The sequence below is a fragment of the Zootermopsis nevadensis genome, unplaced genomic scaffold (genome assembly GCF_977971745.1).
Source record: "Zootermopsis nevadensis isolate Lab colony 2312 unplaced genomic scaffold, Znev_1.0 Znev_ptg000024l, whole genome shotgun sequence".
Taxonomy (NCBI): Eukaryota; Metazoa; Arthropoda; class Insecta; order Blattodea; family Termopsidae; genus Zootermopsis; species Zootermopsis nevadensis.
Window position 1 is genome coordinate 6,505,516 of NW_028259156.1, and position 12,981 is coordinate 6,518,496.

At 35.5% G+C, this 12,981-nt stretch overlaps 2 protein-coding genes and 1 long non-coding RNA gene across 4 annotated transcripts; 1 reads left to right on the plus strand and 2 right to left on the minus strand.

Annotated features, from left to right (window-relative positions):
* The first annotated feature begins 51 nt into the window (after nt 1-51).
* LOC110839706 (uncharacterized) lies at nt 52-5,432 on the plus strand. 2 transcript variants are annotated; one of them, XR_015536858.1, is made up of 3 exons: nt 52-226; nt 2,255-2,483; nt 5,299-5,432. It is a non-coding gene; the product is annotated as an uncharacterized LOC110839706 (long non-coding RNA). The 2 variants fall into 2 exon arrangements; XR_002546598.2 differs by lacking the exon at nt 5,299-5,432 and having other exon boundaries at nt 2,255-3,249.
* LOC147872748 (uncharacterized) lies at nt 4,333-9,202 on the minus strand. The gene is made up of 2 exons (XM_087355080.1): nt 8,669-9,202; nt 4,333-7,160 (listed from the first exon to the last, which is right to left on the minus strand). Exons 1-2 carry the CDS (start codon nt 8,956-8,958, stop codon nt 6,749-6,751), a joined length of 702 nt encoding a protein of 233 aa, XP_087211206.1. The 5' UTR covers nt 8,959-9,202; the 3' UTR covers nt 4,333-6,748.
* Nucleotides 9,203-9,616: 414 nt separating this feature from the next.
* Nucleotides 9,617-10,512, minus strand: LOC110839709 (E3 SUMO-protein ligase ZBED1-like). The gene has a single exon (XM_022084145.2). The coding sequence runs from the start codon at nt 10,361-10,363 to the stop codon at nt 9,683-9,685; it is 681 nt and encodes a 226-aa protein (XP_021939837.2). The 5' UTR covers nt 10,364-10,512; the 3' UTR covers nt 9,617-9,682.
* Nucleotides 10,513-12,981: the final 2,469 nt, after the last annotated feature.

The window sequence follows — 12,981 nt, forward strand, 5'->3', positions numbered from 1 at the left end:
TATGACGTCAGATACACTGTTCTGCCATCTAACCGCATCTATCATTAACTACTGTAAGATCTGGTAGTAATAATTAGTATGAAAATGTGATTCGTGCCGTTACATCATCAGGGTGATGAGAGACTCTTTGATGGAAGCAGCAAGGACCTCTGAAACGTCGCTAAACTTGTAACAGACTACACGGCGCAACAACCCAGAATACTGCTCATGATAATAGATACTTAAAGTTAGTTTACTTTGCTTACTTTCACTCTGTATTGTCATATGGATTAATCTTTTGAGGAAATTCAACAGACAGCAATAAAGTTTTTTACATGCAAAAAAAAATAATAATTAGAATAATGGCCGGTGTCAAAAGCAGGGTGTCTTGTATAAAATTATTTCGTAAATTTAATATACTTATACTTGCAAGTGAATTTATACTCTGCTTGCTATCATTTGTGGTGGAAAACATGGATAAATTTAAAAGAAATACAGATGTACATAATTTAAATACAAGACGTAAACATGATCTATATGTTCCAAATGCTAACTTTACTAAATATCAGAAAGGAGTGTACTATACAGGTATCAAGTTATTTAATAATCTTCCACCAACAATTAAAAGTCTAAATTATGATATAAAGGTATTCAAGCCTGCATTGAAAGATTACCTCTTTACTCACTCCTTCTATTCTGTTAATGATTTCATCTCTGCTGAAAATGTTTAAGCTTTATATCCATAATCTACGTATATGTAAAACAAGTTTTGTATTTATATTTAAAATTCTGAGGTTTATGTATATTAATTTGTAAAATTATTTTTCATACTTGTATTGCAGAATCTGAAATTTATGTACATTGATATGTGAAACACGTTCTTGTAATTGTGTTGAAAGTTCTTAAGTGTATGTATATTGTATGAAATGGCATGTTCTACATCCTTTGGTTGAGTCCTAAGAAGGATCTATGGAATGTAAATAAACTCTACTCTACTCTGCCATCTTCTGACTCACCGCCGTTAAATCCTCAAATCCTACTATATGAGGAGGGTCAAATAAAACCTTGGTGTGTGACATGATAGAGTGGTAGGATATTGATTTTTACAAATGGGTTATGTTGCAAATGCATGTTCAAATCTTTTCTCTAAACGTTTTTGCAAGTACGTACATCTTTATTACATTCCATGGACCCATAAGATAGTCAGATGGCAATACGATGTGGAAAGAGTCATAAAAATACAATACATATTATAAAGTACAAACAAAGGGTTCACCGAAAGTAATAAGTTACACATAAATCTATCCATTACATACAAAAAATAAAATATCATACATACATATATTCATCACCCTGATGACGGAGGCAGTATGACCTCTGAAACGTTGGTAACCATCGACCAGACTACACAGTGCAACAACCCAGAAGACAGAAAGCTTCATTCTCACCACTGTGAAAACCTCAAATCTTACAAAATATTACTTACTTGTAAACAATACAAATTCATTGACAGAGTAAAAGGAGTGTGTGATTAAGTATCTTTTTAATGCTACATTAAATTGTGCCTTTTTATTTACAAGACTTGTGAGACTTGATGGTCTTAAAGTTCACAGTAAAAATATAAACCCTAAAAATTAATTAAACATCTTTCACCAGAACATCAAAGGACTAAGAAACAAAAGCAATGAGTTAAAACATTCTTCAGAAATAGACTGCATAAATCCCCATATATCGTGTCCAAGCGAACATCACATGGTTGAACAGGATTTGCTACACCTCATATTAGATGGTTACTCATTAGGTTCCAGTTTCTGCAGACAAAATCTACTAAAGGAGGAATAAGTATTTTTGTTAAGAAAGATCAATGTTTCAACAAAATTGATACTTCACAACACTAAAGAACAAGATTTAGAAATTTGTGCAATTCAGCTAGAAATGAAAAACATCTAACTGTTGTTCCCCTCTTAAGCAAACACACATACAAAAACATTTCTAGTTATGTATGTTGAATTATAAGCTGTATTTTGTAAGCCAATTAAAATTCTGTCTCTTCAAGAAATGCTGTCCTCTGTCTAGTGCAAATCAAGCTTTTATCTACCTAGGACTTCACTATTTGATCTCCAAACTTATTCTATTCCATACAGACAATGGTGGGCGACTTCCAATTGTGCCATAAAAAAATATTCATGGAGTAACTCAGAATCTGTTAATATTTGCTTTTGGTAATGAGTAGTTCCTCTCGCCATTTTCTCAAGTTAAAATTGTTATGTTTCAGGTGGTTCTGTTTTTAATGGATAATGAAGAATGCCAAGTGTCAGATACTGCACAGATAAGGCAGAATCATTAAGTCTGATGGCAACCCTTTCAAGTGAAAGTGTAAATAAGTACACTTTACCAAGTTGCACGTCTACTATGCAGGCATCTGTTACTGAGGAATAATGTAAATGGCAATAAATACTATTATAAGAATAATAATTTCTCTTCACAATTGATGATATGATCAGGTACATGATATTCTCAACATTAGAATACACAACAAATTCACAAGCAGAAGCAGCTCACATCATAACCTTGTAGCACTGTATGTTTCAAATCATCACTCACACATTATCTTATTTCATCCAGTGTAAGAAAGATATAATCTTCACTATAGAAAACTCAACTCAATAAAGAAATTAAATTAACAGCTTTATTGATGTTCAAGTGACTATGGTGACTAACTGGTACAGACAACATACGTAAGATTTGCATTGGGAACAGTTGGTGGTAGCAGCTGCAACTTTTTAAATAAACCTAAGCAAAAAGAGGCAAAGCTTCAGTAAAACTATGGTTAAAAAAGAGTGCACTTAGCCATTTGTTTTTAAATAAATTTTATTATTAAAGTGTTTGCCAACAGAAGAGAGCCTATAAAAGGCTAACACTAACAAAAATATACAACATTAACTGAATTATATAAAAAAAGAAAATTAAACTAAAAGAAATAATCAATCTAGACACTTACTCAAATAGAACAACATTAATTTCAATGCTAAAGCATATTTACTCCACTTTTGGGCTGGAAATAGTGATTGCTCAAATGCAACTTGTAGTCTCCTGCACTTGACTGGCTGAGTGGATATATTAATGTGGTATTTTAAAAGTCTGTAATCTACAAAGTTGCCTCATGCAACATACCCCGACTACATAAAAGTGAAGGAGGTTTCAATTAAGAGACTAAAATAATGGGACTGTGTACTAAAGAATTTTAAGGCAATGAAAATTGATTTTGTACATGCTGTGTTATCTTTATCTAATTTCTTATCCATATAATTATCAACCAGAAATTAGGTCTTGGGCCTGTTGTGATTCAGAAGCAACCTTCAACTCTGAGACCAAATGACTTGCAGGCCTGCATTCATAAATTCTTTGAGTTATCTTACTTCAGTGCATTGCAGATGATGTGAGAGTCTTCCATGTTAAAATTTTCCATTTAACCCTGCAATGTTTGTTACAGGCCATAAATAAATTACAGAAATTTTATTTCTGCCTTTCTTCAGTTCACTTAGTTCAAGGACACAAAACACTGAAACGTTTTCATTTATTTCATAATAATGAATTTTGTGATCTGAATGGGTAATAATTTATGCACTTATGTTTGTTTCTAATTTGGCCTATGTATAACTAACTCCAATGAACAGTCTCCTTCCTGAGAAACTAATATTAGCTCAGCTGATCAAAAATGCTTTGCTTGTATGAAACCTGAAGATTCTTTATTGCCTCCAAGCAAATTCTCAGATAGTACCTTAAATTATACCAAGAAGGCTTTCTTCCATATCATTTACAATTCACTATCATCTTCTCATTCGACTATAAATGAGGAAACAGTATCACAAATTTCTGGTAGTGAACTGAGAGAATTATTACCAGACAGGAAATAAAGACTGGGTTATGGAGCGTAAGTGTAGTACATAGATTAAATCTATTACTTTTTTATATTAATCACCGAGATCGGTTCACATAGTGTTTCTACAAGTATTAAACATCTATTGGACACAGCTTCACAAGATGCTTCTGGTTACTGTCAGGTGGGGATATAATAAGTACATTTGTATTTTCTCCTTCTCCAAAATGGAAGGAATGTTCTGGAGGAATATTTACGGATTGTTCAAGTCCTATACTAATGTTAAATGTTTGTATCCAGAACACATAGAAAGTGTCGCAGCCACTAGATTCACTGTTCAAGGATGGGGAAGTTGCTTGGTCTCCAAGAAGTCAGCATTTATGTTTCAATTTAGGAAGTTCTGGGATTGAGGCTCAGGCTGGAGAATAGCTGTCAAAGGCAGGCACTCTGACCAGTCTTTGTAACACGTCTCATTATTAGATATGAATTTATTCATATTAAAGTTAATGGTGAAGTTCTTGTTATTTGAGGCATATCTTTTACTTTAGAACTACAGTACTATGACCCCTGACCCCTGTGACCACTGAAGTGGGTCCACGAGTGCTATGCCATTATGAACCAAGACATTATGCTGTTCAAAGTGATTCTATACAGCACATTAACTTCTGATATGAACAATGTTTGTTGCTTCAGTCAGTAAACAGACTGGATGACTAGCAATTTATTCCCAACACAATTGTAGTAAGATATAAGTAAATAAATGCAGTAAAGTGCTCTTGAGCAATCAGCCACATCAAAGTTGGCTTGAACATTATGGAGACCTAGTGACTCCATCATCGGGGTCAAAATAGAGGGCAAGACCACAAGTCACTGATACATATTTTTGTATCTGTCTAGCCTTGCACCGATTCATTTACATCACTTCAATGGGAATCATTTTTAGTCACAGAACACAGTATTGAATTGGACCACTGAATCTAGTTCAAGAATAGTAAGACAATAATGTTTACTTCATTAATTTAGCGCCATATTCCTTTCTTAAATGCATGTTGATTATGTGTCTGAAGAATGAGACTGTCACAGAACCTGTAGGGAATAGATCATGTGTTGACAACAATGAACCTGCTAACACCACGCACTTGCATGAAGCGCACATGGGAAAGAAGAAAAATGCGTTTCAAGATTTAAACAAGCTCTTACGGAAACGGTTGCTTAGTAGGTGTCCGTGAAATTATCAGGATAATATTAAAATGTATTTTAAAGAAACAATGTGTGTGTGTGTGTACTGTATTCTTTTTAGGTTTAAACGTCTTCGAATGTCTGACGAGGGGGCCAACTAATTTAACTGTTTTGGAATCTATTTATCGTGTGTTTAAAGTATTTGAAATAAGTTTTAAAAATCACGGCGTTTAGAATGATAGATCTTCGTTTGTCTACAGGTTAAAATGGAAAGCACCTATTCTCAGTCTAATGGATCTAGCAGAGTACAGCAGATGTCTCCATTTCTTACTTGAAAACGAAACGTTGCTACTTTTAAAAGAAACTTCAACAGCCGATGAATGAAGTCCAAAACAGAGAAAGCAGATATCAGACGTATCTTGTCATGAGAATGATTTTGGTATGACTGATTTCTCTCTACGAACGTGATTCGCATTGCTCATTTATTATGTTTAAGATCAATTTTGTTTTCCGTGTTGATATTGTTATTGTACAAGGGAAATTTTAAGTCAACGTCAGGAAATTTCCGGTGGAACAGCACTGATGCTAACTCTCGTAAGTCTGAATATTTCATTTCCTGTGGTCGTTCGTATTGTATGGGCGAAAACACTGGTTCAACTGTCGAAGACGCATACAGGTGCAGCCTCTTTGTTTTCTTGTACTCGTAAGACGTAACCGTCGGCTGACGGTTCTGTCATTGTCGGCTGAAGCATACGACCCATCAACGACACGACAGTTCAGTCCATGAGCATGCGCACACGTAAGACTAAACAGTCGTTCTTTTGTTCCACATTCTTCTCTCTATGCTCGCCGAGTACAGACGTCAGGAATGTTGCAAGAAGAGAATATCGAAGAATTAATTGAAGAGGTCGAAACACGCCCTACTCTTTATGACAAAAAATTAAAAGATTATGCGAACATCAATGTTAAAAGAGAACTTTGGCAAGAGATTTGTTCAGTTGTGGTACCAGGTTGGAGCGAATTGTCACCCGAAAATAAAACTGAAGCAGGTTAGTTTATTTGTTTTTATTTAATTTTAACAATTGAAAGTTTAACTTATAGTGTAGACCGATTTGCTTGATAATTATGAAGAGTAATTGCATTTTCATAATATATTAATTATTATTTTATTCCAAAGCAAAAGGTGTTTCATCTTATATATTCTTGGTAAAATGTTTATTGTCTTCACACGACCTGCCTATTACATGTTTTCGTATTGCTTTAGTATTGATCCTTGAGGTGAAATGAAAAACTTCGACAAGAAACTCCTAACATCGGTTCCACAATTTCGTACGTTATTAACAACAGTACTTTCGAGAGGACACTCATATACAGTATCAACAAAACGTATGCCATCCTTACAGCGAACAAAATTATGAAGTACACATCATGCCTTAATTATGCAGTCGCAGAAGCCGATGCTGACATCTAATGGTCTGTGCAAAACCCTCCATTTGTTAGCTAAAATGCCAAATGTGCACTCCACCATTCGGCGAGCTTTTGTATGTCGATAATTATATATTCTTTTGAGCATTGTCAACTTTTTCTTTCCATATGGCCTCAGGACGTGTTTTGATAACCCAAAAGCTTCGTCCGCCAGAACAGAGAACGGCAACGGTCGGTCGTCTTCATAAGCAGGCAAAGGCATTCTAGTCGGGATGTTTAGTTGATTCAGTTCCAACATTCTCCCCATTTTCGAATTCTTAAAAATGGTTGAGTCACTTGAAGATCCGTATGATCCGACATCCATAAATATAAATTTGTAATCTGCATCATCCATGCCATTAACACCTGTGAAAAATACTTTTTATAATTGTAAAAAGTTGATCCACTTGCAGGAGGTTGGATAATGCGAATATGCTTTCCAGCAATGGCACCTATTACATTGGGAAACTTGGTTCTTTGGTAGAATTGATCAGCTATTTTGATCCAATCTTCTTCTTTAATGTTTCCTGGTATATAGATCGGTTGTAAAATACTCCAAATGTTGGCGCAGGTGCATTTGATTATCAACCTTAACGTTGAAGGTGCAATTAAGAACTCAAAGGACAGCGAATTGAAGCTTGCGCCGGTTGCCAAATATCTGAAAAAAAATGGGACAAGTCTAGAATATGGTCATAATACAATATAAATACGAGGCGCGTCCTCAAAGTAAGTTTCCCACTCGTCCCACAGCTAGCAAACCTTATATTGCGCGAAGCGACTGTGCGTACGTGATAGAGCAATGACGTAGCATGGCGCATGCACTAACGGAACTTCCCGCGTTCTCACATTAGCATCGTTGCAGCTGTTGAAGATGGAGGTTCTTATTCCAGCTCCCGCCGACTGTGAAGTGCGGTCAGTGATAACGCTAGGCCGCACACGGCTCGACGGACAGCAAGTTTCCTGCAGGAGTTCAGCTGGGAGGTGTTTAATCATCCACCCTACAGCCCGGACCTCGCTCCCAGTGATTTCCATCTTTTCCTACACCTCAAGAAATTCCTGTCCGGTCAGCGTCAGCGTTTTGAGAATGACAGAGAGGCGGAGATGGTTGTCACACAGTGGTTCCAATCCCAGGCGGCAGACTTCTACGACACAGGTATTCAAAAGTTGGTCCCACGGTATGACAAATGTCTCAATTCCGGTGGCGAATATGTTGAAAAATAGCTGGACACTTGCTGTATCTTTTGCAATAAATATTTCCATGAAATTGTGTTTTGTTTCTGTAAACGGCCCCAGGGAAACTTACTTTGAGGACGCGCCTCGTACTATCACATCACAGAACATAATAGACCTACACGTACAACGTAACATAAAATCACACAACATAGCATATAATAGTAGGGTCGTATTATAAACTTATATTATATAAAATATTGTCACTATTTCTAGGTAGAGACATACAAAAGAAGTGGCAGAATTTAAGATCATGTTTTAGCAGAGAGCTTCGCGCCCAGAAACAGACCAAGTCCGGCCAATCAGCATCGAAGAGGAGGAAATATATATATTTTGAAAAATTGTTATTTTTACTTCCCACAATGGAATATAGATCAACGGAAACAAATGTAATATCAGATGACGATGACGATGAAGAAGAGGGAATCGACCACGTAAACGAGGCTGAAAACAGACCACAATCTTCCAGGGACGAAAAAAAGAAACAGCAAAGAAGAAACAAACAGAAGCCTTTCGAGGAATCTTTACTTAACATTTTGAGTTCAAGAAATACCGACGATGAAGATGTCCACTTCGCACTTTCCTTAGTTAATTAAAATAATCAATAAACGCAACGCAAAATGTACAACAGTTTTTAAAATATATTAAAATTGATAGACCTGATGATGATGTGATACACATTGAAACATGTCGTCGATACAAAAAATGTAACAAGATGCAGTGTCTACTGAGAATGTTATAATTTTAAATAATTTTAAACAACATTATTTTAAGTTTGTGTATAGACGGAAAATAAAAATATTGTATCAATAAAACACAAACATGACGCAATTAAGATATAATTTCACATTGTATCTAAGTTTCTTTCTTTAACAATAAGGAAAATAAGAATAATAAAAATAATTAATGTAAAGTTGATTTTATTTATTCACTTACCTTAGTGTCACTGCCAGTCTTTCTTCAGGTGAAATAGCGAGACGCATATCCGTATCCTGATAGGTTATACTCGGTCTCAGCAATAATATAAGTTCATCAAAACTTTGTGTGCTCATGCGAAAATATGAAAATAATTTTGCAGGATAATTCCGTAATGTTTCATACATAGTATGGAATTTTCCTTTCAACAGTCTCTCACTGTATAATGGATGCACCCAGTAATTCATTTTCCTCCTTTTCTTGAGGCGAATCACAAGTGCACATACTATAGCAGTTTCAACAAAATCCATGTTTGACAATCGTCTACTGTCTGCAAATGCTCTCACGGAATGAAAGGCAGAACGACTGAAAGGTCGTTCGTCTGCGCGCTTTCATATAATTCGAAGGGCCAACGACAGTTGGTAGACAGAAAAGTCCGGGGTTGTCGGTAGAGGTAACCGACTGCCAGTCGTGTCGTAACAGTGTGCGCATCTCTATATGTTCTTAAGGGCTTTGTGCAAACGACGAAACAGTCGTCTGACTGTTTGTCTTACGTGTGCGGTAGCCCTTAAGAACATATAGAGATGCGCACATTGTTACGACACGACTGGCAGTCGGTTACCTCTTCAATTAATTGTTCGATATTCTCTTCTTGCAACATTCCTGACTTCTGTACAAGTTGTATTTAAAATAATGGTTATTTAAAAAGTAAAATAAAATTACTTTATTACAAGAATATTGTATTTAATACTTTGTATCTAAAATTAAAGTTTACAGTTAGGTTAGGTGTATGCCTAACTTTATTTAAACTAATATTCTTTTCAAAATATAACATTTCCTATACAATATTGTATGTTGCAAGCAATCGGCCATTTTGGAAACTGAACACAAGGTAAATACAGTAGCATAAATACATTTTAAGGCACCAGAAACCAATGTTTTAATTACCCCCCCATATATATATATATATATATATATACACACACATATATGTGTGTGTGTGTTAATGACTGTGCATGCAAGTAAATAACAGACTTAACTAACATTTCCCACGTTACAATTCAAAAACACAAGCACTTTTGCTTTCTTACTGCTCAGTCTATTCCGACGCTCGGTAATCAGCATCCCTACTTTTGAAAAAACTCTTTCACAAGGCACCGAGCTGCCTAATGCACAAAATATTTCACGGACAACCATGCTGAGGTGTGGATAATTGAATTGATGCGCTTTCCACCATTGCAAAGGATCTTCGTTCCTTGGAAGAAATGCTTCTTCAAGGTAACAATTTACCTCTACAATGGCTCTTGATGTTGCTGTACCTATTCTTGGTGTATTTCTTGCAACTGTTACGTCAGTATAATTCCACACGCACAATTCATCTGCATCTGTAGTGACCATTGGTGAATGTGGTGTGGTATCAACATTATGGTTGACTTTTGATGCAACCAGTGCAATCACTTTCTGCTTGGCATTTTCTGAAATTTGTTTATCAGAAAATGCCAGCATCTTAAAGCGAGGATCAATAAATGTGCAGACGATCAATGTTGTGCTTTGTTCCAGGCTTCCAAAGCGTTCTTGTATTGATCTAAGGTAGCACTCTATCACTTGCTGCACCTCCTTGCAAAATGATTTTTTCAGCAGAATGTTGCAAACATTCTTCAGGCCAATTGCAAGTGGGATGATTAGAGATGCTGTGGCATACTTTTCTCCACTCATTGTTTTTGTGACTGACTGGAATGGTTTGAGGACTTGTATCAATTCCCGGATTATCTTCCAGTCTTCAAAAGACAAAACGGGAAGATCTTTATCAATTAATGCTATTGTAGCTTTAAGTGATTCCTCCAGTAGTGCAAATCATTCTAACATGTCATAAGTCGAGTTCCAACGAATTGGTACATCGTGAATCAACTTGAGTGCTTGCCTGCCAGTGTTATTTTGTTGGTAAGTTATGAGTTTCTCATTAGCATTAGTACTCCTCTTGAAATGAGAAAATGTTGTTCTTACTTTTTCAATGATTCTTTGGACATTAGGAATTTGCAGTACTTCTTTCACTATTAAGTTAATAGTATGTGGGAAACATCCCAAATGCTTCCATTTTAAATACTGTGTTATAGCAGAATTAATATTTGAAGCATTGTCAGATACAGTCAGAACAATTTTCTCATTAATTTCCCATTCATGAGCAATTTTCTTTAACTCATTTGCCAAATTTTCACTTGTGTGCTGGCCATGCATCTCAGCACACTGTAGAAGTACTGATATGAGATTAAAATTCTCATCAATAAAATGAGTTGTGACTGCTATGAAGCTCTGTCTATTCATAGAAGTCCAGCAATCAGTGGTTAGACACACCTTTTTTGCTTTGCTGACCAAGCCTTTTGTACAAATTTTATATTCTTCAAACATGGCTGGTATTATTGTTCTGGAAATTACATGTCTGGTTGGTAACCGATATGCTGAATTCAAAGCAGCCACAAATCCTCTGAACCCTATATCTTCCACTATTTTAAATGGTTGATAGTCTTTAATGAACATCATCATTAGTTTGTCATCAGTTTTCTTTGCAGCACTTGCTGACAACTTTTTAGGGACATGGAATGAAGTAATTGTGCTTTGGCAGAGAGATTTTGATGTTTGGAAGCTAGGCCTATTACTTGCAGATCTGTCAGAAGTACTTGGCTGGCTTGAAGCTGACACAGATTCTGAACTCGATATCTGAATATTAGGCACATCAGAAGGCTGAATAGGAGACATAGAAGAGGGGTCATCAGAGTCTTCTAAGGAGGGATCCTAAAAGAGGAAAAAACTTTGCTGTAAAAATTTTACAATTTTAATGTTTAGTTTCTATTGTAATATTAAATTTTATTTATGTTTAACATTTTTTTTTTGCAGAAATTTACTTCTACGTAGTTTAAAATTTCCCCCTAGAAATATGTATAAACCAGTTTTTACTGTACCTATATATTGCTTAGAATGTTGCTAGTAGTATAATCTATAATTATTCTATTTTATAACTTACCTCAGTGATGGTTGCTATTGGTGTTGTACGTGCCACGGCATCGAGGGATGCTGTTGAATGCCTTGACATTATGTGTCTTCTCAAATTTGTTGTAGTAGTCCTGTACGATGACTTCTGCTTACAAATATTGCAGGTGGCATATTGACTATTTTCGAGAGGAGTGAAAAAATTCCATATACCACTTGTCAGAAGTCTATTACGTCTTGCTTTAGATGCAGACATTGCTACAACCAACCTCTTTCACAGCACACCCTGAAATGCCTTTATGCATATTCATTGTCTACTAAACGCGGAAAATTTCGCCGGGAAATTCAACGTGTGAGTACAAAATCAGCACATGTACAATTTTTTCTATATTTTTAATTATTGGGCTATAATATATAATATCCCTCTGATCACAATGTAAAAAAGAAAAAAAAACTACCACACTTACTGTAATAGGGTATAAATAGCTTACTTTGTAGGAAAATACTATATTTTTTATAAATTCAATCCGAAATAAAGAATATTATTATAATTGGATTCTGTAGTTATGTTAATTTTGTATTGATTAGGTATCGTAATTTAATTGGTTTTTATTCGCGCGCACTTTCTGATTGGTTGAGCAATGAGAATCGAAAGTGCGCAATGAACGAAAGAACTAGTAACCGGACGTTCTATTCTCTCTGAGTGCTCAAGAGGTGATGAACAGTTAGATTGTAAATCATAGCGCAGTCACAGTCTAATGTTTTAATAGACCATCTAAATATACCCGCCCTGATGACGGAAGCAGTATGACCTCTGAAACGTTGGTTAACATCGACCAGACTACACAGCGCAACAACCCAGAAGACAGAAATCTTCATACTCCCCGCTGTGTAAACCTCAAATCTTACATACCCCCCCTATGTTTTAAGTTCTTATATAGCTATCGCCGTGATCACATCACACTGGCGTACGGTTCAATTTGATTCCCACATGTTGCGTTGTTAATCAATTTTTATTTGCTTGCGTGAAGTCATGGTTTACAAAAGTGAATTAGGCTATAATATATTATGTAACACAACTTTGTAGATAGGCAGTTATGAGTGTGCAATTGAAATAAATGATTTAAAACTGTAAAGCATCATTATGAAGTTATAACCATGATTTGCACCATATTAATGGAAGGGTGAGTGAGGGTTAATATTTGTGGGGCAAAGAAAATATTATATAGATATTGTATAATAATATTATTTAAAGATAGCAGTACCGGTAGGCCTATAGCAACTTGTATAGTCAAATGCATTATTATTATGCTCCATGTATGATGATATGGACAATATAATTTATTTAA

Bases quoted from the DNA above. Each gene is read 5' to 3' on its own strand.
- LOC110839709 (XM_022084145.2), bottom strand. From the start codon at position 10,363: ATGAGTGGAGAAAAGTATGCCACAGCATCTCTAATCATCCCACTTGCA.
- LOC147872748 (XM_087355080.1), bottom strand. From the start codon at position 8,958: ATGGATTTTGTTGAAACTGCTATAGTATGTGCACTTGTGATTCGCCTC. The intron at 7,161-8,668 runs GTAAGTGAATAA...ATTTTTTTTCAG, and splicing joins AGACTGGCAGTGACACTAAG to ATATTTGGCAACCGGCGCAA.